The sequence below is a fragment of the Myxine glutinosa genome, chromosome 2 (assembly GCF_964187855.1).
Source record: "Myxine glutinosa chromosome 2, kmMyxGlut1.1, whole genome shotgun sequence".
NCBI lineage: Eukaryota > Metazoa > Chordata > Myxini > Myxiniformes > Myxinidae > Myxine > Myxine glutinosa.
The window spans coordinates 27,049,134-27,075,977 of record NC_136262.1 but is presented as its reverse complement, the minus strand read 5'-3'; the positions used below and the strand labels follow the sequence as shown (position 1 = coordinate 27,075,977).

Below are 26,844 nucleotides of genomic sequence, written 5' to 3'. Positions count from 1 at the left end.
TTGGCATCAAGAGGTTAAAGGTTAAAGTCCATAATAGGTTTTCATTACCGCGGTAACTGTATAATGATGTAATAACGTGGGCAGAGCATATCGGTCGATGTCGTGATGTTGAAGAGTGTGATTGTAGTTTTTTTTACAACTATTTTTTAATGGCTGCCATTTTCGATTTCAAACTGGCTGTATTTTACACATTTTCTGTTATATCTTGTTTCAACAGTCTAAACTAATGTGCCTTAGTCTTGCTTATTTTGGTTTTACCGTTCAGTCATCTTTTGACAAGCTGCATATATGTTTTTGTGTTGGTAAACAAACTCAGGTCGAGATCATTTCAGAAGAGTGAAACAGGTTTATTCAACTACCAAGCATGATCATGGAGAATCGTAATAGGAGGTCGATGCCAACAGGCAAGACTGTTCCAAGGACATCTAACTCACTTGTGGAACAGACACCCTTTATGTACCGGTAAAATCAGATAACTATTTTCAAGCAGGCATGACAGTTTCTGGGAGATGGAGGCTTGGTTTGTTCTCCTCACTATGCTATCAGCTGAACACCCACGCAAGGCATTGCTTCACTCCTAGGCTCAATCTCCCTTACTCCATGTCCAAGGTTATGCTGGCAAGCCAGTTTCGAAAACAAATTTAAGCTGAGCCAAGCATTATCCTTTCTTCTAAATGAATTAAATATTAAAGTAGAACATGTACAAAAGCATAATCTCCACATTTGCATATAATAGACAAGATTATGCACAGAATATTCCTGAGTATGCTGCATGCATGTACCAGCTCCAAACTGTAGACCCTGAACTCTGGCATGAATTCCTTTCACAAGATTTCACAGTGAACACTTCAAACCAAATTCCATTCACCTGCCTTGGGATAGACCATGCCCAGGAGCATTGCAACAAAACCTTGAGGCCAAGGTGCCATCAATGGCATCACACGATCTCCTGCTACACTTCAAAAATTCTGCATGTGTGCTCCTGAACTGGCACGAATTGCCAAGTAGGAGTTTTCGACTACCAACGGTACCCTGATGAAACCAGATGACTGTGTTTAACCAACCATAGATAAGAGTAAAGTGATCACAGCTCTCATAACGATGACAAAAGGAGGCTGCATGAGAACGACGCAGGGGTAGGGTAGCAAGGCACCTGTGGCATGATATCAAGTTCACAATACTACGAAAATCAAAGATACCAAATCGTTTCTTACAAACACTACAACTAAAGATTCCCTCACCCTTTACTTGGCACAGGAGTTTGTAGATAACGTACAAGTATTCATAATTACTGCAACACATAAGGGCGTCATGTCAAACAGAGCTGTTATCTTTCCTGGTGCGAGTTTACAGGATGAGGCAGACACATTGATGATCTTGCATGCTGTATACCAATGATCATGCGGCAAAGCCTGGGCAAACCATTCATATATGTACTCTCTAGACACGGATGTATTGCTTCTTGCATTAAGGCATGTCCTCTTCTGGGTGAAAAGGCAGCTATGCTGATGGGTACAAGTGATCGACTTCGACTTGTCATGTTGCAGCCCATTTACAATGCACTTGGAGAAGATCAAGCAAGGGCTTTGTGCAAGTGGCATGCACTGACTGGTTGTGATACATCAGGCCACACCAGAGGAAGATCAAAGGAGGCATGCTTGGAAGCATTCCTGAAAGCAGATCCTAGTATTGCAGATTCCATAGCTGCTCTGGGAATTGGAAGTGGGTTCCTTCTTCTGAAGATACCATGAAAAGCTGTAGGTCATTTTTGTGCAGCCTTGTCTGTAAGAAGGACATCAATATTACAAACCCACATTATCATCTAAGGTGGACCTTGTTCAAGCAACAGGGCATTGATAGAGGAGTAGAGTTGCTACCACCAAGTTTTGGTGCCTGGACACAACATATCCAGAGAGCTCATTGCCAATCTATACTTTAAGAGGGGGGGGGGGGGGTGTGTGTGTGTGTGTGTGTGTGTGTGTGTGTGTGTGTGTGTGTGTGTGTGTGTGTGTGTGTGTTACCGATAGACTCCTAAACGGAGAGGCTCACGTGCTTGATATTTGGCATAGACATGGCCATTGAGCCTGGGAAGGACATGGCTTACCTAAAAATATTTGACGAGATCCATATTTTTTATTCATATTTACCTCAGCGCATTTCAGCGAGGAACATTATACACTGAATCTCAGCATGTGCCAGAGCAGCTCGCTGATTCGCTCAGAGCGATCACGTGATGTTCCATCCTCGCTGCCAGACCAGTGAACGGAAAATATATAGAATGACCATTGCCATTCACACCACATAGGTGGAGATGCAGCTACCGGGCGCCATCTTGGTTGGCACTCGATGCTGGGCGATGGTGATTTCCGTCACGTGTTTGCACGTAATTCAGAGCGAAAAGCGATTGCGTTTTTTCACCTTTTGTGCGATCATGTTTTGTGTCGATTTTTGTCGATTTTGTGCGATATGAATTAAACGTCTTTGAAACAGCTGTGAAACGTCTTTCCACAACCCTTCCTTAACCGATTGGAGCAGTTTATTGCCGCACAAAATGACATTTTAACAGTTGTCTGGCTTTTAAAATTTGGGACACGTTCAAAACAAACGAGATCCGCGAAGCGAGTTGGTCGAGTCGTGCTAACCAAGATGGCGACACGGCGGCTACACTTTTCACGGAGTATGAGCATTCTATATATTTTCAATTCAGTGCGCCAGACTCGCTCATGTACTTGATTTGTGGCATAGACATGGCCATTGGGCCTTCACGGTGTAATTTGTGCGAGGCTTTTGTCCGAGTGAGCTTGAGTCGAGAGGGCGAATGTACGGGTTGGGAATGTACGTGTCTCCCTTCCCCCGCCCGGCAACGCCGGTACTGGAGGGTGTCACAGGATCGGTGAGTCTCCAAAATCCGCTTCGTGCTGTTGTTGCGAAGATGGAGGACGATGTCGCGATTGTTGTGCTGCTCTCCTCCCATGAGAACTGCAAAGTCATTGTTGACTGGCCCTCCCCTTCCTCCCCTCCCCTTCCCCCTCCCCCTCCCCCTCCCTTTCCCCCCTCCCTCTACCTTTTCCCCCTCCCCTTCCCTCTCCCTTCCCCCTCCACCCTCCCCTCCCCCCTCCCCCTCCCCCTCCCCTTCCTCCTTCCCCCCTCTCCTCCCCTCCCCCCCATTCCCCTTCACCCTCCCCTCCCCCGCCCGGCAATGCCGGGTACTTCTGCTAGTAAATAACTAATAATGAAAATAAATAAATAATAGTCATAAAAAATTAAATAATCAATTGGCTAATAGAATACATAAACCACCACCATTTCATCGGAATCTGTAAATTAAAAAAACAAAAATTTTTTAGTCATTAATTGAATAATTAAATAATTAATCGATTGATTGATTAATCAATAAATAAAAAATAGCCTTTACAGCCAAATCACTTGGTCATTGGCATGTCCAAATATCAGCTTCCTAACTCAAAAGGTGCCTGACATATTGCCCAGAAGAGAAAGCTCTCGGTGTAAGCCCAGAAAGCCCAGAATTGTTGTTCAGAAAGCCCAGAAACCTAAGTCTTTTTGATTAATGACAGTTATATACAAGTACACATACGCATAAATAAATACAAAACAACTGCCAGACATTTGAACACAAAGAAACAAACAATTCAGGTTCAATCAAACAATTACCGAAGCTGTCGAAGTTGGTGGTCAGTCTTCTTCTTTATTCTTCCTGAACGTTGTCCAACTTGACATTAGAAATGTGATCAACGGCACATTCACCAGCATATATTCAACGAAAAGCATTTAATTCCACCTCTAAGGTGACACCAGCACAGTATTTACCATATGGAGAATGTAAAACTATCAGTAAGGTATTTACAGTATTTATTATTTATTCTTCTTAACAGTATTTATTATTTAGTTATTATTATTTACAGTATTTACAGTAATTTTTATTTATTATTACAGTACAGTACTTGCCTCACAGAAAAAGGTCTATTTTTGGGGGGATTAAAAAAAATCTCTCTATCGTGCCTAAGCCTTTCTGATTAATGACCTCAAACAAATCAAACGTATCGGATTCAATCAAACAAATCCGAAAGTGGTCAAAGTTGGTGGTAAGTCTTCTTCCTCCTGAATGTCATCAAATGTTTATTTTTCGCCTGAGCAACGCCAGCTACTCCAGCTATAAACGCTTATATACCTTACTCGGGGTACAAATACAACTTTGTGTGTGTGGGGGGGACATAGGCTATGTGGCCTCATAAGGGGGGATGGGGGAAGTGGGGGTCAGAGGGGGGGGGGGGGGGGGGGAGGAGAGGCGGTGTACCAAATATTATTTGGCGTGGGGGCGGTGTATGTATCTGTACTTGATATGATTATTATTATTATTATGATTTACACACACGCACACAGACAAACGGCTCTCTTGTGGTGGGGGAGTTGGCGGGGAAAGAGCGTAAACTCTCTATGTAAATGTGTACCGTGTAGCGCCGCCTTGTGGTGGCAGAGAGTATTACAATTTTTATTTTTACCTGGGCAACACCAAGGTTAAAGCACTCCTCGCACGGGTACATTTTTCCTCCTTCCCTCCCCCTCCTCCCTCCCAAAACGTGAAGAGGCGTTCCTGATAGTTGTGTTTAATGGTGTTGTTTCGGATGCCACCACTTTTTGTTGTCATTTCTGTTTCTGTTACAATGTAACTGATGTTTTTCCAATTCATTGTTTCTCAGTAATACATTTGTTGAATTGTAGATCAAACCACCAGTTATACAAGGCTTATTTTGCTTGACCTTGAAGTCATTTATAATTTTTAAGGGTAATTGCTTTCGTTTCATATTTACTCTGCCACCAAAGGTGGATGGAGGTTATGTTTTCACCCGTCTGTCTGTTTGTCCGTTTGTCTGTCTGTCCGTTTGTGATCAAGATATCTTAAAATGTTGTGGACTGATTCCGACGAAATTTGGCACAGAGCCCCACCAGAGAGGTAGCGTATGTGACAAGGACGAAATGATTATATTTTGGTGAAGATCTGGATCCGGATCCCGCTGCTAGAATTTTTAAAGTGAATCTTCAACATTGGGAGATAGGGCCAAAAACGATACATAGCAGGATATCTCAAAAAGTTGCGGATGGATTTGGACGAAACTTGTTGGACAGGTTGTGTGTGTGAAAGGAAGAATCAATTCAATTTTGGTGAAGAATGTTTCTACATCTTACTACAATTCACCAAATGTCCGTCCGTCCGTCCGTCCGTCTGTCTGTCTGTCCGCCCGTCCGTTTGTTCCCAGGTACCGCGAAAACGGCTGAACCGATCGCAATGAAATTTTGGGTGGGTAATCCTGGGACCCCCTGGAGTAAAATAGGCTATATTGTTTTTCCAATTTCAGCTTTGGTCTCCAGCATTTTCAGGTTTGGCCTCCCACCTAACGCTATTGTCCCGGGTACCGCAAAAACGGCTTTACCGATCGCAACGATACACCTCCATGTCCGTGGGATTCCCACGGGTGACCCCACTAGTTACAGTCACGTGAAAAAGTAAGTACACCCCATGTAAAGTTTTGACTTTTTCAACATATTTCAACATACAGCTATTTGATGTTTATTTCAACAATATTGATAGATAAAGGTGATATAATACAACAAATATCACAAAAAATTTACATTTTGTAGTCCATTGTATAATTTAAATAAACATAAATGCAAATTTCACATGTGGAAAACGTAAGTACACCCCTACATTTATCACTACTTCAAATACCTAAAATTAGAATCAGGTGCACCAGCTCAGGTGCAAATGATTAGAACATCGTTAGAGAGGATCTTGGAGGAACCTGTCTTATTTAAACCTCAGACATTTAGTTTGGTTTGCTCTTTGTTGTTGAAGTGTGTGGCGTCACCATGCCTAGATCAAAAGAGCTCTCTGAGGCCTTCAGAAAGAAGGTTATAGATGCCTATGAGTCTGGGAAGGGATTTAGAAAGATCACCAAACAATTTGAAATCAATCATTCGACTGTCCGGAAGATAATCTACAAGTGGAGAAGATTCCAAACAACTGCCAACTTGGTCAGGCCAGGCCGCCCCAGCAAGTTCAGCCCGAGAGCAGACCGCAAGATGCTGAAATAAGTCTCTAAGAACCCCAGAATGTCATCACGGGACCTACAGAGGTAGCTCCTGCCACAGTTGATGTCAAAGTGCACGAGTCTACCATTAGAAAGAGGCTGCACAAATTTGATCTCCATGGGAGGTGTGCCAGGAGGAAACCTTTGCTGTCCAGAAAGAACATCAGGGCAAGACTAAAGTTTGCCAATGAACACCTAGGCAAAGACCAGCACTTCTGGAACAATGTGCTCTGGACAGATGAGTCAAAGGTAGAGCTATTTGGCCACAGTACCAGAAGACATGTTTGGTGAAAACCAAAGACAGCATTTGACCACAAGAACCTGATACCAACTGTAAAGCATGGTGGTGGAAATATTATGGTTTGGGGGCAGCTTTGCTGCATCAGGGCCTGGGCAGCTCACCATCATAGAATCCACTATGAATTCTTCATTGTACCAGAGGGTGCTTGAGGATAATGTGAGGCCATCTGTCGGAAAGTTGAAGCTCAACCGAAGGTGGACCTTGCAACATGACAATGACCCTAAACTTACCAGTAAATCTACCTAGGAATGGCTGAAAAGAAAGAAATGGAGGGTTCTGGAATGGCCAAAGCAAAGCCCGGATCTAAATCCCATCGAGATGTTGTGGGGGGATTTGAAACGAGCTTTGCATGCAAGAAACACCTCAAACATCGCACAGCTGAAAGAATTCTGCATGGAGGAGTGGGCAAAAATTTCTCCCAGTCGATGTCAGAGACTGGTAGACAGTTATAAGAAACGCCTACTTTAGGTTGTTTCTGCCAAAGGGGGCAATAACATCTATTAGAGCCAAGGGTGTACTTACTTTTTCCACATGCGAAATTTGCATTTATGTTTATTTAAATTATACAATGGACTACAAAATGTAAATGTTTCATGATATTTGTTATATTATATCACCTTAATCTATCAATATTGTTGAAATGAAGATCAAATAGCTGTATGTTGAAATATGTTGAAAAAGGCAAAACTTTACACGGGGTGTACTTTTTTTTTTCACGTGACTGTATATAAGTTCTGTATTGTGATTTTCTGGCCTACTCTGAGATACAAAACGTAAACTGTTCACCATGCTACTGAGTGCCGTTCTAATTGTAGTTGTGATATACAACATCCTGTTGTGAATCTTTTGGTGATGGCACCTTTTGTATCATTTGTTTTCAACAGGTAATGCAGTGAACACAGAACACAGAGTGAAACCTGATGGAAAAACAGGTAAGGTTAAAAACGGGTAAAAAAGCATTTCATCTTCTCCCCATTCCCCCCTCCCTCCCCACCCATCCCAATCCCACTTTATTTAAATTTTAAATTCCCAATCCCAATCCCACTTATGAAATTGATTTCAGGCACATGGATACGCTTGTTCATAGTCACTGTAACATCCAGGACAAGTGCCTGAGGAGACTTTCCTGTGCTTTTCCAAATGGCAAAGACGTTAGGAAGCAATGGACGAATGGAAAAAGTATAACGGATTTGGACCTGGGATCCTAGTGTCATGAACCAAGTGCTTAGATGCGAACATCCATTTTCCCTAAACTTTTTACCTCCACCACCAAAGGTGGATGGAGGTTATGTCTCCCCTGTCTGTCTGTCTGTTGACTTCTTTGTTTATGAACAAAATATCTCAAAAACTTGTGTACGGATTCAAACGAAATTTGGCAGAGTGGTAGCATATGTGGTAAGGACGAAATTATTAGATTTTGGTGAAGATCCGGATTCCGATCCGGCTAGTATCATTTTTTAAGTCAAAATTCTTCACCATTTAGGGATTGGGCGAAAAGCAAATATATACCATGATATTTTAAAACGTTATGGATGACTTATGACTAAACTAGGTGAATGAGTTGGTTAGGTGACAAGAACAAGCCAATTCGATTTTGGTTCAGGTACAAACCCAGATACGGAGTATCAGGGGGATACAAAACATAGACTGTTCAGCCTGGTGGAGGTATGCGCTCTACTGAGTGCCGTTCTAGTTTTTTATGCGTCTTCAGCCGGAAGGCATTGGTTTTGGATCGTGTGTGCATGGCATGTTTTCATTACCACGATAACTTGTGAACTGCTGAAGGAATTTCAACCAAATTTGGACTGTGATAAATATTAACCGATTCTATTTTGAGTTCAACAGGTCAAAGGGCATGTGCCCTTTAAAAAAAACATTTTGCAGATCATAACTCGAGTTAGAAGTATCTGATGTTTTATTTATTTATGTTATTTAACTTATTCTTTCTTCTTCCACCTTTTTTGTCCCCCGTCGCACCGCGGAGCGAAAGGGGGACTATGGTTTTCCCGTGCGTGCGTGCGTAAGCGAAGGACCGAATTCTAATTTGGTGTGTGGGTGCAACTAGGCATATGGAAGAACCCTATTGAAAATTAGGTCGCCATGTCAAAATCCAAGATGGCTGTCACCATATCTAAACCTTGTGAGCGCGATATCTTGAAAAGTAAATGTCTGAACCTTGAGCGAAATATCTTGAAAAATAAAGGAACTGCCAACTTCTAATCTGGTGTGTGTGTGTATCTACGCATAAGGAAGAACGCTATTGAAAATTGGGTCGCCACGTCAAAATCCAAGATGTCCGCCGCCATGTACGTCTGAACCTTGAGCGGAATATCTTGAAAATTAAGCGCAGTACCAACTTCTAATCTGGTGTGTGGGTGTATCTCGGCATAAGGAAGAACGCTATTGAAAATTGGGTCGCCATGTCAAAATCCAAGATGGCCACCACCATATATATGTCTGAACCCTGTGAGCGAAATAGCTTGAGAAATAAACGAACTACTAACTTCCAATCTGGTGTGTGGGTGTATCTACGCATAAGGAAGAACGCTATTGAAAATTGGGTCGCCACCTCAAAATCCAAGATGGCCGCCGCCATCTATGTCTGAACATTGTGAGCGGAATATCTTGAAAAATAAGCGAAGTACCAACTTTTAATCTGGTGTGGGTGTATCTAGGCATAAGGAAGAACGCTATTGAAAATTGGGTCGCCACGTCAAAATCCAAGATGGCCGCCACCATATATATATGTCTGAACCCTGTGAGCGAAATAGCTTGAGAAATAAACGAACTACTAACTTCTAATCTGGTGTGTGGGTGTATCTACGCAGAAGGAAAAACGCTATTGAAAATTGGGTCGCCACGTCAAACTCCAAGATGGCCGCCTTGCGTCTTCCACTTTGTCAACTCACATCACTTCACCGACGGGGACCTAGGCGTAACGCTTGTTGTCTTTTCTCTCTCGCAGTCTCTCTCATGTGACCTTTAATTTAGGTCAAACGTAACAGGGGCTTGACATCCAACACAGGTGGAGGCATATCCATTGACCATTTGCTTCAAATTTAATTTTCTAGTTTAATGTGATATGGATAAGTGATTGCAATCCATACTGAATCACGATTGGGCCTTAATGGTTGGCCGTGAGGTTAAACATGTTGAACATGGGTCGATGCAGGTGAAATTGAAGATGATATGAAAGGAAGGACAGAAGGTGTGGCAAAACGAAAGGTTCCATTGTGGGAAAACGAAGAAGATGCCAAGCCATCTGAAAGCCGGAAGGCTTTGCAAGTCGGGATCCTTGGAGTGATTGACGGTGGGGAATTGGATCTGAAAGCGGATAATGAGAATTCGGAACAAGCAGACATAAAGCAAGCTGCTCTTCCAAGTGGGCGTCCGAATCTCCTGAGGGTCTCGGAGCTGTATGACGCAGACAAAGCAGACGAAGCAGAGTTGAAGAAGCCTGCAAAAGAAGGTAAGCAGAGGAAGCTTTGATTCTTCAGTTACCTTGTCCTTTTACTGTCACTCTGCATGAAGCAGCAAAACGTAACTTTTTTTTTTGCTTCCCCTATATTTTGCTGAAAACTTTATGCTTCTTCTTCCCCTTTGTTGCACTCGTTGTGTCATTGCTTCCTGGTCATCGCTTTTTTTTTCCATTTGTAAAGCCTCATAATGAGAGTTTTTCCACCTCCTACCCACACTTCCTGCATGTCCCAAATTAATGATCCTTTTAACCGATAATTCATTGCTGTTTGCAAAACCTGCCATTTATAGAGGGATAATACTGCACATGTATGCCATAACTTGTCTTGAAATTAAACACAATGCATATATTTGATAAAAACAGAATGACCAGATCTGGTCATTATTGAACCTTTCACTTTACATACATAAATAATGAATTTCGCTACATTGTACTCTGGGTTTTGGGGAAAAGGTGGAGAATTGTTTCCCGATACATCTTGTAAAACCCGTCCTTCATCCCCCCTCCCCCCCTTCCCCCCCCTCCCCCCCCCCACCGGCCCCCTCTGCAAAGTATTAGAGAAGACCACAGACTGTCTTTGTCGACAACTTGTAATGTTGCGTGGTTTTTAAGCTTGCTGTACTGCCCACGAGTTTGGAACTCTAACTGGTCCAGCGGTGTGCCATATTCTATTTCCATGCATTTCAGTATATGTATGTGCAGGGTTCAAAATAAGCGCTGTCCCGGGTGCCAAATAATACAAAAAACTCAGTTTGGCCACGAAAATTTGTCCCTCGGTGGCCAGTGTGGCCACTTATCAAAATTGGCGATGTATTCGGTCGTTGCTTATCATTATGCAATCTCAAGTTAGTAATCTTGCCAAGCGGACTACAGGTCATATGGCAAAGGTTGTAGTGACTTCATTTGCTACCCTCACAAGGAGTTCTGAAGGTCGTGCGATGTAAATTATCTTCGTAAACATTTACTGTGTGTCGCTGCTTCTTCCGGTGGTGGTGGACGAGGGTATCACGAATGACGCTTCAGAACCCTCAATTGTATCGATCTCGTTCCTGCTCAGTACCAGTGCCTGTCAGTGTCAGTGTCAGTTTATCGGCACAGCATTCTCAGCCCAGCACAGCTTGATCCGGAAGGCAGTCCTTTGTCATGAACAGGCAGGCAGCTTACTCTACGAGCAGGTCCCAGTGTGCACAATAGCCATAAACAGATCTGGTCTCTCGCCTTTTATCTCTCTCAGGCGTGGCCTCGAGGAAGCAAAGTTAGTGGGAGACTGCTTGAGGTGTGGCTCTCGGGAGCAAGGGTTACCTCACGCTTTCTGACCCCATGTGAGGCGTCCTCATTGGCTCGTGCTTATCAAGACTTTCCAAAGGGTCGATTGAGGTGATTAGGTAGAGGATAGCTTCTTGAAGAATTTCACGGTGGTGTTGTAGCGACGGTTCTTCAAGGGTCAATTGTGATAGTGCCGCTGTAGCAACGGTTCTTCCGAGCGCTAGTACCCAATTTTACCCGATTCTGGTTGGGGATGGGGTGGAGGGGGGAGGGGGGTTTCCTCTTCAATCTAGAAACGTTGCAATAACGACAAAGGGATTGCATTGTTATGATTATATTTACTGTATCATTAGTATTACAACAACAACAACAACAACATGCATTTTAAGGCCATTTTCCCTGCTAGAGTGGGGGTTTGCCTTGCGGTCCCCATGACCATCTTCTCCATTTTGCCCTATTTTCTGCATCTCTCCTTGTTAACCCCCTTGCCCGCATTTCTTCTTCCACCATCTTTAGCCAAGTCTTTCTCGGTCTTCCCCGTCCTCTACTTCCGTCTACATTCATTTCCATCACTCTTCTCAACCAGTCACTTTCATCCTTCCTCAACACATGACCAAACCATCTCAACCTGTTTCTCTTCACAGCATCAATCACAGGCTCTATTCCCATCATCTTTCGCAATTCATCATTTGTCTTCCTCTCTCTCAACGATACTCCGCACATCCACCGAACCATTCGCATTTCCACCCTTTCCAGCCTTCGTTGCTGCTCTACGTTCATTACCCATGTCTCGCTCCCATAAATCATAACACTTCTCACATATGCAGCATACACCTTTCCCTTCAGCTTCAACGACACTCCCCTCCTCATCAGCACGCCACTCAGTTCCCGAAACTTCTTCCATGCACATTTCACTCCAGCAACCGTTGCCGAGTCTGATCTACCTTCTCCATTCAGCATGTCTCCGAGGTAGCAAAATGTTTTCACACCTTCCAGCTTCATGCCGTCTCCAAGATCCAACTCAACATTTCCTCCATCTGCAGCTACCTCTGTGCACAACTTACATTTTAATGTAGCTGCCACACTGGTTAATGACCCTCTCAGACCACTACATTTTTGATGAACCCACTCAGCGCACATTGTACATTGAATGGAGTTCACTCCGACACCCTTCCTGCACACAGCACAGCACATGTATCATTAGTATTAACGCTATTATTATTACTAGGGCATGCCCGTACTATATATAAGCTAGGACGTGCCCGTACGTGGGTGCCCGTTCCTTGCCAAAAAAAAAAAAAAAAAAAAATTTGTGTAGGGGTGTGTGTGTGTAAACATCCTAGGGCGTGCCCGTACGTGGGTGCAAAAAAACATGCGTGCAAACAACAACAACAAAAAAAAACTTTGAAACCACGTGGCAGTAACGACCACAGAACCCCCCCCCCCTCTATTTACATGAATGGTTTGGTCCATTCGCAACGACCACAGAACCCCCCCCTCTATTTACATGCAATGGTTTGGTCCATTCGCAACGCCAAAGCGAACGGCGAACGGCTAAATCGCCATAGCTCGGTAAGTACTTGTCCGATTAATTTCAAACCTTGAAAAGGCACATCCTCGGGTCCTCAGCAATATACCTGGCAAGTTTAAAGTATATCGGACCCGTGGTTGTCGAGAAACAGCGGTCACAGACAAACAAACAAACGTACAAACGTACAAACGTACAAACAAACACACAGAGATTACTGGAATTATAGATAGATTACAAAAACAATACTGCTGTATTAAGAAATCTGGGCTAATTTGTCTGAAGCGGCCTGAAGGTGAGCCATGAAGGCATGAAGCCTAAGGTCTATAAGTACTGTGTTAGAAGACCCATAACACCAATGCTTTCGATATTTGATGGTCATTTTAACAATCGGTTTGTTTGTGTTTCACACTGAAACCAAAAATTCTTCATTAATCAATTTGATTCTATATAATAAGATCCAGAGGATCCAGAGTCCTTGTGTCAGTTTTTAATCTCCTCCCAAACCACTGGTCGCCATGCAAAGTTGAAACCAGGACCAAGTTAATCACCCAGTCAGTGCAGAGTCAAGAAATCTTTGATTGGGACAACACCTTATTATCCACATAAATGTCCAGACTGAACAGGCTTGGCGATAAGTCTTGAGACGCTGCTGAATGGCTGTGCGAGGCTAGGTGCACTGTGATTGTCTCCTGGCAAGTGATGCCGATACACTCTTATTAGTCCCCTACCGGTGTACACCGGAGGGGACTATAGGTGTGCACGCCGTCCCTTCGTCTGTCAGTCTGTCAGTCCGTCAGTCCGTCATGCAAAGAACAGTTTTCCGGACTTTTTTTTTCTAAACTCTTAATGCTAATGATTTCAAACTTGGTACATGGTTTCCTCATGATAAGTTACAGATCAAATTCGAACTTCACGATGTTTCGATCATTTTTGACAAAGTTATGGCACTTTGAACTTTGGTAATTCTGATAATTCTGATTATCCTTAACTCAGTGCCATTTTAAGTTTTACTTTCCTTTAAAAACGATTTTCTCTGCAATAATTGGACTGATTGAGATCAAATTTTCACCATATGACGGACTCGGTCTGTAGAATTTTTAATGGTAATTATGACATCACAGGTCACGTGGTTCGGCCGCCATATTGTTTTTCGTGAAAACACGAAAACACCTTTTTCTCTGCAATGGCTGAACAGATCGAGGCCAAACTTTGCAAGTAGAATCGCATACCCATGACGAACAAAAAAGTCAATGAGCATGATGTCATGCGTCACATGGTTTCAGAGTTATGACGTTTTTAAGCATGAACCTTTAAAACCAGGCTCCTCCCTCATTTTTGATCCAATCGAGGGGAAACTTCACAGATCTGTTGAGCATGTCAATCTACTAAAATGTCCTTTTAGAATTTGCGATAGGGCGCGTGGTTTGGCAGATATTGTTAATTAAACGAAAATATTATTAAAAAATGGATATCTCTTGTTTATTCTAGAGTTCTCCTCAAGCCGCACCGCGCGCCCTCAGCCTTGTCTCGCGAACGTCAACAGCGCGACACAGCGCGCGCTTTCCGGAAGGGCGGAGCCAAGCCGAGCAACATGTATATACACATCGATCATTGATCGTGAACCGGAAAATATAATAAATTACTGATATTTAGCGACTCGAAAGGTTCTTTATCAACAACGTATTTTCTCGTGCTTCTGCTGACCTGTCTGCAAGGTGTATAAATCGAAGTCCCGAGTGCGAATCACAGGTGAGCCCGTCCTGAGGTAATTAGCGATTGGGAACGATTCAGAACCTGTGGATAAATAACCCTTGGTAATTTCCCCAAGAGTTTTCCGGACGACAGACTGCCGGTAGGGGACATGTATTGCAGCGCAATACTCAGAATGCTTGTTGTACTTGTTTCCCTGTTCTTAGAATATATTCCTGGGCTACAGACTAATAGGTATTGCCAAGGTTTATTTTGTACACGTTTATATTGTTGAAATTTGTCACATGTGGGTTTCAGCCAGTTGTACGACCTGATTACAACAGAAATTGCTGAGCAGTACATTCACCTTCAATGTGCATTTTCCATTTTGGGATGTGAAGTGACTCATCTAATATTATCAGGTTGAGTGATTCTCAGTGTTTGAGACTATATTTTAAAATTTAAACTGGTTCTTAAGATTTTATTATTATCCCCATGCTTTTTGAAAAACAAACAAACGGGGGAGTCCTCCTCCTCCTAACCCCCTCCCCAATCCCTCCACAGTGTTAAGATATTGTCATCGACTCTGTCTGTGTCATGCCATCTCCTCCTAAACGGTTGTGCATGAATTCAACAAACTTGGTGGTTATTATCACCACATGGCAAGAAGGTGCGAGAGCAGTGTCATTTTTCACCCCGCTCCCTGGGGCTTTGAAAGTTTGTATATTTCACCCCGCTCCCTGGCCTTTTTTAAATGAAAGTTTGTATATGCAATTAACGTTGGGGAATGCATGAAATATGTAACAATTTTTTGGAGTTTACCTCTAGGTCATGCCTTAGACCTGGGGGTTCGGGACTTAGGTTCACAGAGGTCAAAACAGAAGATTAACAAAAAAATCAATTTGATATTCGCTCATTCCTGGTGGAACCATTTTCCTTTAGCTTGGAAGTGTGGGGATTTAAGATAGCGTACCAATGACCCCACTTTTTTTTGTGTAGTAGTAGTATTTTTTTTGCAAGAAACATTTAACTTTATAAACTCAACCTGGAGCAAACTGTAGTCAATTTTATCATGTTTGTGGTGTTTCTGGTCTCGTTTTGTATTTCTTTTGTTCTCTTTGCTCCATTTGTTTAGTTCTCGAATGTTTATACCGTCGTCCTAACACAGGAGCCTTGTGGTGAGGCAGTTGCAGTAAATGTCTCATCCCTTGCTTGTAACGAGCATTTTCCAAGTACGGTAGTTGTGTTGATGTTAGGCTACAACCAAGTTTTATTATCATTCTTGGTAATAGTCTGGAAGAATTTAGCGTGGTGTTGGCTTAGCAGTTAGGGTGCCGGCTTGGGATCCTAGGATCCTGGGTTCGAATCCCGGTCGATCGCTGAATTAACGCCAGGGGGGTTGACTCAGCCTGTCATCCTTCCGAGGTCGGCAAATCGAGTACCAGCTTGCTGGGATGAATGATCACGGTGTGTACCCCGGTTTAGAATAGGTACACCGTATCCCTGCGCATCCTAAGAGGTGACCAAGGGTTGGCGTCAGGAAGGGCATCCGGCCATAAAAACATTGCCTCAAACAGGGAACCATGATTGTCATGGGGCCCGCAAGGCTAACCCCCGCTCTAGCGGGGAAAATGGCCTTAAAACGATCATTCATTCATTCAATTTCATCCTCATTCAAAGAATATATTTTTGCACTATGTTCATATTAAGATTGTTCCTAGATTCTGTGAAGAATAACAAGTTCAGATGATCAAAAACAAAGCTGAATGCCAATATTATTTTCACCAAACTTTCAACGACCAAACTGACTTTCTTCAGTTAATTTTTTTTTGAAGCTTTTCGTTTCCATGTAGGTGCAACTCATTTCCCCTGATGCCTGCCATAATGTTCGGCCATTATGGGATCAGTCCCTTTCGCCTTTCAGGTTTGTCCAAATTGACGTGATTCTGTAACTTGGAAATCTTTGTTCTGTGTTGAAGATGGCACATTAAGCATGTGTTCGTTATTTACAATAATAATACTAAAAAGACTTTCTCTTCTTCAGTTCCGTCCAAGAAGTATTCTCCCACTGTTGAGGAAAGTTAACGACGGTCACTACAGTCAGTGTCAGATCTCTTCTCGTGTCCCGCACTATAATCACTGATCAATTTGGGTTTCGTTTTTAGCTCACCTGGACTTTGGTCCGGTGAGCTTATGCTATCGAGCAGTGTCTGTAGGTAAGTCATTCATTCAGTCAGTGAGTCCGTAAACACTTTAAACACTTTAGTCATTATCGCTTCAACCAAACACACAATTTTGATGAAACTTCGCCACAAGCTTCATATCTGATGCCTAACGAAGGGGGTATTGACTGCATCAAAATCTGCACTCATTAATGGGATCTATGCGGGGGGGGGGGGGGGGGGGGGGGGGGGAAGAGATTTGACCCCCCCCCCCAAAATAGGTATTTCTTCTCTTATCCTAAGATACACACACAATTTTGATTAAACTAGGCCACAGCCTTCATATTTGATGCCTAACAATGGTGTATTGACCGCATCAAAATCTGCACTCATTAAGGAGATCTACAATGGATGTTTTCGACCCCCCCCCCCACATCCCCCCTCTCCACATCCCCCCCCCCCTCTAACCCCAACAAAAAATCGGCATTCCCCTCTCCTTCTTTGAAACTACACACCCAATTTCAATCAAACTTCATCACAACCTTATTCGCCCACGATGTAATTACTAAAGTTTGGTTTGAGTGACTGTTGCTCCTAATCCAGGTGACCTTCAGGACTCGCCGTCCTATTTTACTGGGTGTTCTGTTTTGGAAACATGGTTGGTTACCTTTGACTTGGCAGTTGCAGGATGCCGTAGATTAGACAACGGGTGGGAATCATTGCCTGGGATAGTACTCATGCTTGTAAATGTTCCTTGTTCCTTGTTCCTTGTCCTTGTTCTTCCTTTCAAACCTTTGCCTATGGGTATTGATAGGTTGCTGTTCCCAGACTATCATTCTTCAGTGGCAGTATTGATACCATGAGTACTTCCATTGACATAAATAGCTTGATAAAGACGTTGTCCTCCTGTGATGATGATTACACTTTTATAAATAATCTATATACAGGGGGAGTGAGTCGAAAGTCTGGAAACATAAGAAGGATAGAAAACCTTCATTGCAAAATAAAGACATGTGGAACAAGTAATGTTATAAGATGTGCTCTGTATGTTCTTCATTCACTTCGACATTTCTGGACTCTTTCCGCACTCGACCTGGAAGGACTGGAAGAGAAAAAAAAAACTAGAGCTTCCAGGGAAGCAGAACTCAACTGAACTGACTGGACAACTTTAATGCCAGTCTATGGCAGCCATTTTGTGACAGATCGGGTTGACATGCGACAGCAACCTACCTTGTGTGGTGAGAGTCTCACACACCAAGTTTGATCAAAAGCCATAAATATTTGTGGACGTTAAAGTCTTAACATCGTTTCGGAGCTGAAAACAATATGGCGGCCATTTTGTGACGGATCGGGTTGGGATGCAATAGCAACCTACCTTGTGTGGTAAGGGCTAAACATTCTAAGTTTGATCAAAATCTGTTAATATTTGTGGATGCTAGTGTGTTAACGTCGTTTTCATGACCAAAAACAAAATGGTCGCCGAAGTCCGCCATTTTTCAACGGATCGGGCTGAAATGTAATACCAACCTGGTCCTTGGGGTAAGGATCCTGCATGTCAAGTTTGATCAGAATCAGTTGATATTTGTGGACGCTGGAGTGTTAACGTCGAAAAGTTGACGGACGCCGGAGGGTTCAGTATGTGATGAACTCAAATGGACGGTAGTCCAGTTGAGTTAAAAATGTAACATTCTGCCTATATTTTCAGGCATTGATGAGGGCACATTGAAGTTGTGCCTGTGCAAGCTTCATTTGATTCCATCAAGTTTTGGAGGTTTTAAAGTTTTTTCTGTCTTGGCATTTTTTTTCTTTTGGGCAGAGGGTGTGTGGTTCGGGTTCAATTGGAATTATCCAAGCTATACAGCCACAGTGTTATATATGCACTTCAACGGTATGCATGTTTTTGATTTCATAAACTTAACCTGGGTTATTTTTATTTTATTTTTGGGAGGGATCGAGGCAGCTGTCTGTTACCTATACATCGCCCCAAAAAAGGGATGTGTTAGAACGTGTTGCACGCTTGGAATAAGCTCACCTGTCGGGCAGCTGCTCTGCTCGTAATCAAAATTAATAAATGCCTTTCAATTAAAAAAACACAGGCGAAGCATGCTCCACCACATTGAAGTTCAAGTAAATGTTCATTGGCATATTCCAACCAAGCTGTTCTTCCTCACCTCCTTGGGTAACCTTCAGTGTGATTTCAGTGTTCTACTGCTTAAGTGAAAACTTTGGTGAAATGAAATTGGAGCCAGCTCGAGGTTGTTGAGCCTCAAAATAAGAAACTGTTGCCCGTTGGATGGGTTACCTGCAAATGTTATCTATGTAACTACAACACTTTAACTCCAGATGGTATGGGAAAGGTGCTTCCTGGTAGTTTGTTCATAGTGAGAGTAACAGGAGTATCAATGATTAAGAAAGGCTACCGTACCTTTCTTTGAGGAAAAACGGCCCATGTTGGTATGCTAGACATTTGCATAACTGGAGATGGAGAATATAAATGGAGGAAAAATGAGGCAATGTAGAAGAGTTATCGTGAAGATACAAATATCAGCTTTATTGTTGCAATAAATAGCAAAGTTAGTATGGGGCAAGAAGTTAAGTACTGTATGTGAAAGGCGAAATGATTAAGGCACAAATAATATTTCTTAATAGAAAACATGTTGGAGGATTAGCAGGTTCATTCAATGAAGATTTCGAAATCGACCTGCAGAGCTTCTCGTGCACAAATTGCTACAACAAGATGGATCCGGAATAAGATGCATGATGCAGGGAATTCCATGTACCATATATCAGACGCCGACCTTCTTCACGCCTTGCTGTCGAGTCTGGCCACGTGCTTTTGTACATCCGATGCATTCCCATTCTCTGCAAGTTGGCTGGCATTGTTTCAGTGTCTATAAAGGACTGTAGTATGCTCTAAACAACAAACCAATTACCTGTTTACATTAGCTATAGATCGACTAAAATGAAATGTGCATTTTAAAAGACTACTACATTGGGATTTCCTTTAGTCACTGCATTTCATTTCCGCTGTGTATACTGTATGGAGGTTATGTTTTCACCCCTGTCTGTCTGTCTGTCTGTTTGTTTGTTTATTTGTCTGTTTGTCTGTGAACAAGATATCTCAAAAAGTTGTGGATGGATTCGGACGAAATTTGACAGAGAGGTAGTGAATGTGACATGGACGAAATTATTAGATTTTGTTGAAGATCTGGATTCGGATCCGGCTAGTAGAATTTTTAAAGTGATTCTTCGCCATTGGGAGATAGAGCCAAAAACAATAAATAGCAGGATATCTCAAAAAGTTTAGAATGGATTTGGACGAAACTTGGTGGAGAGGTTGGGTATGTGACAAGGAAGAATTGGTTCAATTTTGGTGAAAATCAGGATCCGGCTCGTAGAAATCTTTCAAGTGATTCTTCACTATTGAGCGATTGGGCTAAAACTGACAAACAGCACGATATCTCAAAAAGTTATGCACGGAGTTGGATGAAACGTGGTGGAGAGGTTGGTTATGTGACAAGGAAGAATTGGTTCAATTTTGGTGAAGATCGGAATATGGATTCAGATACGAGGATTATTTAATTTTTAAGTGACTTCATCATTGAGAGCTGATGCGAAAAGCGATATATTACATGATATTTAAAAGGTTATGGACGAGTTATGACTAAACTTGGTGGACGAGTTGGTTAGGTGATGAGAACAAGCCGATTAGATTTTGGTTCAGGTCCGTATCCAGATCCGGCCTATTAGTGGGATACAAAACATAAACGTACCCAGCTGCATAAACGTACCCAAACGTACCCCCCCCCTAAAAAAACAACAATAAAACAAACAAACTGTTCAGCCTGGCAGAGTGATTTTATTTTTTTTCTATTTTTTGGGGGGTGCCTAAAGCACTTTCCTACACCTAGGAAGGAAAATTAATATTTAATATTGCAATAACAGACGCTAATCGGGGATAATTTAATGTCACATTTCACATAGCTACAAAGGCTCAAGCACAACAGAGCGGTTTTTGTTTTTTTTAATTCAAAAAACAATCTAACTTTTCTTTTCAAAATCTTTTTTTATTTACAATTTTTCTGGCTGAGAGACTCCTCAAAACTCACTGATGAACCTCTGAAAATTTGCCAAAGATTCGTTCAACCATCTGAGAAAAATGGCAACCCGCACACAAACGCAGATGGTTCTCTTATCGTATAGATTTTAGTCATTGTATTATTAACCAAAGGTTTTTTTTCATTAATCGGTTTGATTCGATATAATATCCAGTGTACCTGTGTCCGTTTTTAGGACATGGCTTAGGGTGCCGGCTGTCCGTGGTTTAGCGGTTAGGGTGCCGGCTTGGGATCCTAGGATCCTGGGTTCGAATCCCTGTCGATCGCTGAATTAACGCCAGGGTGGTTGACTCAGCCTGTTCATCCTTCCGAGGTCGGCAAATTGAGTACCAGCTTGCTGGGATGAATGATCCCGGTGTGTACCCCGGTTTAGAATAGGTACACCGTATCCCTGCGCATCGTAAGAGGCGACCAAGGGTTGGCGTCAGGAAGGGCATCCGGCCATAAAAACATTGCCTCAAGCAGGGAACCATGATTGTCATGGGGCCCGCAAGGCTAACCCCCGCTCTAGCGGGGAAAATGGCCTTAAAACGATCATTCATTCATTCATTCATTCATTGTGTCCGTTTTTAATCACCTCCCAAACCACCGGTCACCACGCAAAGTTGAAACCGGAACTACATTAATCACCCAGACAGTGCAGGGTCAAGAAAACGTTTATTTTTAACAAAACATTTTAATTATTCACATCAACAAATGTCCAGACTGAATGAGCGTGGATTGGTGATGTGTCGAGACGCTTCTGAATGGCTGTGCGAGGCTAAGTGCACTGTGATTGGCTCCTGCGAGTGATGTCGACGGGGCACAACAAAAAGTGAAGATGGGGCCGACAGCCTTGCTAACTAGTAAGCTTACAGTACTGACTGTACTCTACATTAGTTGTAACCTTCATTAAACGGTCCTGAGCACTTCTCAAAGCTTTCTCATGTGACACACATTCTGTTTACGGAGGTAGAAAAGATCATGGTTTTGGAAAGGGGGAATGCCTGAAAACACCGTGTCAAGGACAAAACGGTTTGTTGTCTGGTGAAATTAATCTGCAGTCGAATAACTGATTCATCGTCGTTATCATCATCATCTGATACTTTTGAGGCAGTGTCGGTCCTACTGATTCATTCTCTTGGAATAAGTTATGGATGACTCACCTACTGTTTGTGAAAGATTCCTTATTTTATGGATGTTGTGTGATGGATGCTTTAACTTCCAGCGATGACTTTTGTTTTAACGCCTTCCGAGTGTCGGCACCCACATTGATGCCTCACTATACCTGCGAAACACCAGGGTGACTGCATGTATAGTTTGGCCTCAATGTGAACCCAGGGTGGATATATGAGGTGAGAGCGCGTACCTTTCAGCTATCCCTCCAGCCCATTTGCAGGCAGGTGTAACATTAACAATGGGTAACGGAAGTTGTTGAAATATCAAGTGCTGCATCGAAAGAGTGCAAATACACTGTGAAACTTTGTTGGATTAAACATCTGAAATCTGAATGGTGAAAGAAGTTCGATACCAATTGATTATAATCCTTCTTTTTTTTTCATTTAAATTTTCAATACATCGAAAATAATTTTAATCGAACAAAATATGTAACTTAAAATTGGTATGCCATTTACAATGAATACTTTACTAATCACATGGATGCAGCTGCAATAGTGGGAAATCGGGTAACTAGCTCTTTCATAGCGAGGACTCCCTGATTTGAATCCAAGTGTTGGCAGGCCATAGGTAGCTGTTGCTGACCAACTGGTGTCAAACCAGCATGCGATAATTTTCAGACTTCTGCCGAGCTGTAAGGATCATATGCTGGTCTGACACTTAAGAGTACGTCATTAGATCTATCCAAACAAATTTCAAGTTCTCACCCTGTCTCTCCAGAATTTAACGAACACACTACCTTGGACATGCTGCTTCTACTCACCCAACAATGGATGGTGGGCCTCTGTCGACATGAGATCAGGGCCGGCTCTGGACGTATTACATGCTTTTGATACAGTTTGGCATCCCGCCTTGCTCTCCAAACTCTCTGCCGATGGCATCCAAGGCCAATTCCACACATGGTGTACTGACGTCATCTACTCTCGTAGCCAAGATGTGGATTTCAAAAGAATCCTTCCATCTCCTCTCCCTGTTAAGACTGGAGTGCCCCATGGTAGTGTTCTGTGCCCAGTCTTTTTACTGATCTCCATCAAGGATCTGTTTCTCTCTCCCTCTCTCTCCTCGAAAGGTCCATCTGGCAAACCCTCATATCTACTTCCTTAACCCTCCGTTAGTACGGCGCGATAGCTGAGGGTTAACAGTCCTCTTGAGGACTCCTGGGTCTCACTCTCAAACAGTCATTCAAACTCCTGGGTCTCACTATTAGCCATGATCTTTCTTTTGTGAACTACATTTAAGAGTTGGCCCCCATAGCTAGCCGCCGACTCGGCATTCCCAGTCATACAAAGTCCTTCCTTGGCACCCCTAAACTTGTATCCATCTACAAGGCCTTTATCCCCAGCTTGATGGAGTACTACTCTTCCCTCTGCGCAGGCTCCCCTGCCTCACATCTTGCTCGGATTGATGCTGTGGAAACCAATAACTTATTATTTTTTGGAATCTCCCGCGATTAATCTTCCTCACAGGCCTTTACCTCTGCTGTTGGTGTTTTTCCCTCTCTACTGTTCCTTTTGCGTGCTGTTTCGGCCTGATCTGTTCAGTGTACATCACTTCTATGAGCCTCGACTATGTATACAAAAAAAAAAACGGCTCGAAACTAGAATGGCACTCGGTAGAATGCATACCTCTGCCAGGCTGATCAGTTTGTTTTATATCCTACTGATAGGCCAGATTTGCTCTGTGCACAAAATTTTATTGGCTTGTTCTTGTCACCTAAACAACTCCACCAAGTTTTGTCATTATCTGTTCACAACTTTTTGAAATATAGTTGTTTGGCCCCATCTCTCAATTGGAAAGAATTACTTCAACAATTCTCGTATCCGGATGTGGATCTTCACCAAAATCTAACAAATTCATCCTGGACGAAACTTGGTGGATAGGTTGGGATTGTGACAAGTACGAATTGATTAGATTTTGGTGAATATTTGGATCCGGATCAAGATACAAGAATGCCTGTGCCTCTGCGATGAAGTCTCCGGAGGCATTATGTTTTCGGATTGTGTGTGCGTCTGTGGTAGGTTTTTGTTTTTCAGCAATAACCTGAGAACGGCTGAAGGGATCTAAGTCAATCTTGTTACAAGTATGTATAATGATGTAAAGATTAACTGCTAAGATTATGGGATCGAAGGTACCGTTCGTTAAAATTCTGTTACCGCCCTAACTTGTGAACCAATGATGGGATTTTGCTCAAGCTTGGTATGAGCATATATTATGATGCAAAGATGAGCTGATTAGAGTTCAGCATCAATAGGTCAATAGCCTGGTGTTGGCTTAGCGGTTAAGGGGCCGGCTTGGGATCCTCGGATCCTGGGTTCGAATCCCGGTCGATCGCTGAATTAATGCCAGGGGGGTTGACTCAGCCTGTCATCCTTCCGAGGTCGGCAAATTGAGTACCAGCTTACTGGGATGAATGATCACGGTGTGTACTCCGATTTAGAATAGATACACCGTATCCCTGCGCATCGTAAGAGGCGACTAAGGGTTGGCGTCAGGAAGGGCATCCGGCCATAAAAACATTGCCTCAAACAGGGAACCATGATAGTCATGGGGCCCGCAAGGCTAACCCCCGCTAGAATGGCCTTAAAACGATCATTCATTCATTCATTCAATCATTTCATTCATCAATAGGTCAGAGGTCATGTCAGGTGAACGGCTGAAGGGATCCAAGTTCAACTTGGTACAAGTATGTATAATGATGTAAAGATAAACTAATTGGATTTTGGCATCAAGACGTTAAAGGTCAGAGGTTGGTAAAAGTCAGAGGTTAGGTAAAAATTATGTTATCACGCTAACTTGTGAACTAGTGATGGGATCTTGTCCAATCATGGTACAAGTATATATTATGAAGCAAAGATGACCTGATTCGATTTTATTATCAAGAGGTCAAAGTTCAGAGGTCATATAAGGTAAAAATGTAATGCTTGAGAAAAGCTGAAGGGAATTAGATCAAATTTGGTACAAGTATGTATAATGAAGTAATGATATGGGCGGAGGCATATCGGTCGATGTCGTGACATCGAATTATGTCTAGCTTAAAGTGATTCTTTACAATTGAGACATGAGGCCAAAATGATAAAAACGGTACTGTATAGCATGGTATATCTGTATCTGGACCTATCGGTGAGATACAAAACGTGAACTGTTCAGCCTCGTAGATGTACGCGCTCTGCCGAGTGTCGTTGTACTTTTGTATGACATCAGCCACAATATCCTGTCGGTCTGCATTTAATGAACCCGAACGAGCAATAATTTGCCTGTGCCTGTCATATTTTCAACATTGCCGTTGCCCATTTGTTCTATTCATTTGTTCAAGACTTCATCCAGTGTTAATTTGAGGTTATCCAAAATTATGGAAATGTTTCAAACTCCCTGGCACCCAATAATAATCATTCCATATTTCTTTGTTCGCTCTTTTCCTTGTGGCTTCTTCATTACGTTTTGCATTTTGTGGAAAATAGATTTTATGCTGTCTCAATACTTTGTCAGGTAGGTGTGTACATGCATTTCTTGGATGCCATCTACATATTACATGTACAAAATATAGAAAACCATGCATCATCCATGAACAGCATGTGGTTTCTGGTTTGAATTGTTGCTTGGACTGTAGTTGCACCACCGATGCAGTGCCTCCTCTCCCAACTTGTAGGTTAGAGCAGGAATTTGTAGTTTAAGTGAAAACTCGACGACTGTTCGCAAATGACATTGGGATCTTTAATATCTACCAACGACCAGCACTGGCAGACAGGTCCTCCGTCGTAACGTACTTCGTCTACGTCCAAGTTGGATGGGACAGTGGACACATTGATGCATCAACATACATGTGAAACACCAGGATGACCGGTTACAAATTTTATAGCAGGATAGAAATTGAAATCCAGACTAGGCAGCTCAAAGGTGAGTGTGCTACCTCCAGGCTATCTGGCCAGCCAATAAGTCACGGTAATTTTTGAGGAAGGGAGGCGTAGAGAAAGAGTTTAATATAAAAGACAGATGGGGTGGAGGAGGAGGAGTGGCATGTTGTGGGGCAATAATGAGTTCGGAGAAAAGGATCTGTGTGGAGTTGTGGGTGAAGGGGGGAAATTGGAAAATTTAGCGTGGATTTACATATACAGGGCCTTCAGAATGTATTCACACGCCTTGACTTTTTTCACATTTTGTTGTTACAACCTGAATTTAAAATGGATTAAATTGAGATTTGTTTTGTCACTGATCTGCACATATCACACCAATAATAAAAAATGTTATTTTATTTAGATATTTTTACAAAATAATTAAAAATGAAATGCAGAAATATCTCATTTACACAAGTATTTAACCCCCTGAGTCGATACTTTGTAGAAGTGCCTTTGGCAGTGGTTACAGCTTCGAGTCTTCTTAGGTAGGTGTGTATCAGCTTTGCACATCTGGATTTTGGGAGTTTCTCCCATTCATCTTTGCAGATTTGCTCAAGCTCTGTCACGTTGGATGTGGAGCGTCGGTAAACAGCAATCTTCAAGTCTTCCCACAGATTCTCAATGGGATTCAAGTCTGAGCTTTGGCTGGGCCACTCAATGACTTTCAAATACTTGTTCTGAAGCCATTCCATTGTTGCTTGGGCTGTTTGCTTGGCATCATTGTCCTGTTGGAACATAAATCTTTGCCACAGTCTCAGGTCTTTTGCACTTGGAAGCAGGTTCTCCTCAAAGATTTGCCTGTATTGGGCTCCATTCATTGTTCCCTCTATCTTTACAAGTCTCACAGTCCCTATTGCTGAAAAGCATCCCCATGGCATGATGCTGCCACCACCATGCTTCACTGTAGGGCTGGTGTTAGATGGTTGATGAGCTGTGCTTTGTTTCCACCAGAAGTAGCGCTTTGCATTCAGGCCAAAGAGGTCAATTTCTGTCTCATCAGACAACAATTGTTTTTGCCTCCTGCTCTGAGTCTTTCATGTGTCTTTTTGCAAACCCCAGGTGTGCTGTCATGTGCATTTTTTCAGGAGTGGCTTTCGTCTGGCCACTCTTCCATAAAGCCTAGATTTGTGAAGTGCTGCGGAGA

At 42.7% G+C, this 26,844-nt stretch overlaps 1 protein-coding gene across 1 annotated transcript in view; it reads left to right on the top strand.

Annotated features, from left to right (window-relative positions):
• Positions 1-26,844, top strand: part of GOLM2 (golgi membrane protein 2) — an 84,718-nt gene that overhangs the window by 36,216 nt on the left and 21,658 nt on the right. Inside the window, exons 9-10 of the mRNA XM_078773028.1 lie at positions 7,293-7,340; positions 9,581-9,877. Coding sequence (XP_078629154.1) covers positions 7,293-7,340; positions 9,581-9,877 — 345 coding nt within the window. The remainder of the gene's footprint in view (positions 1-7,292; positions 7,341-9,580; positions 9,878-26,844) is intronic.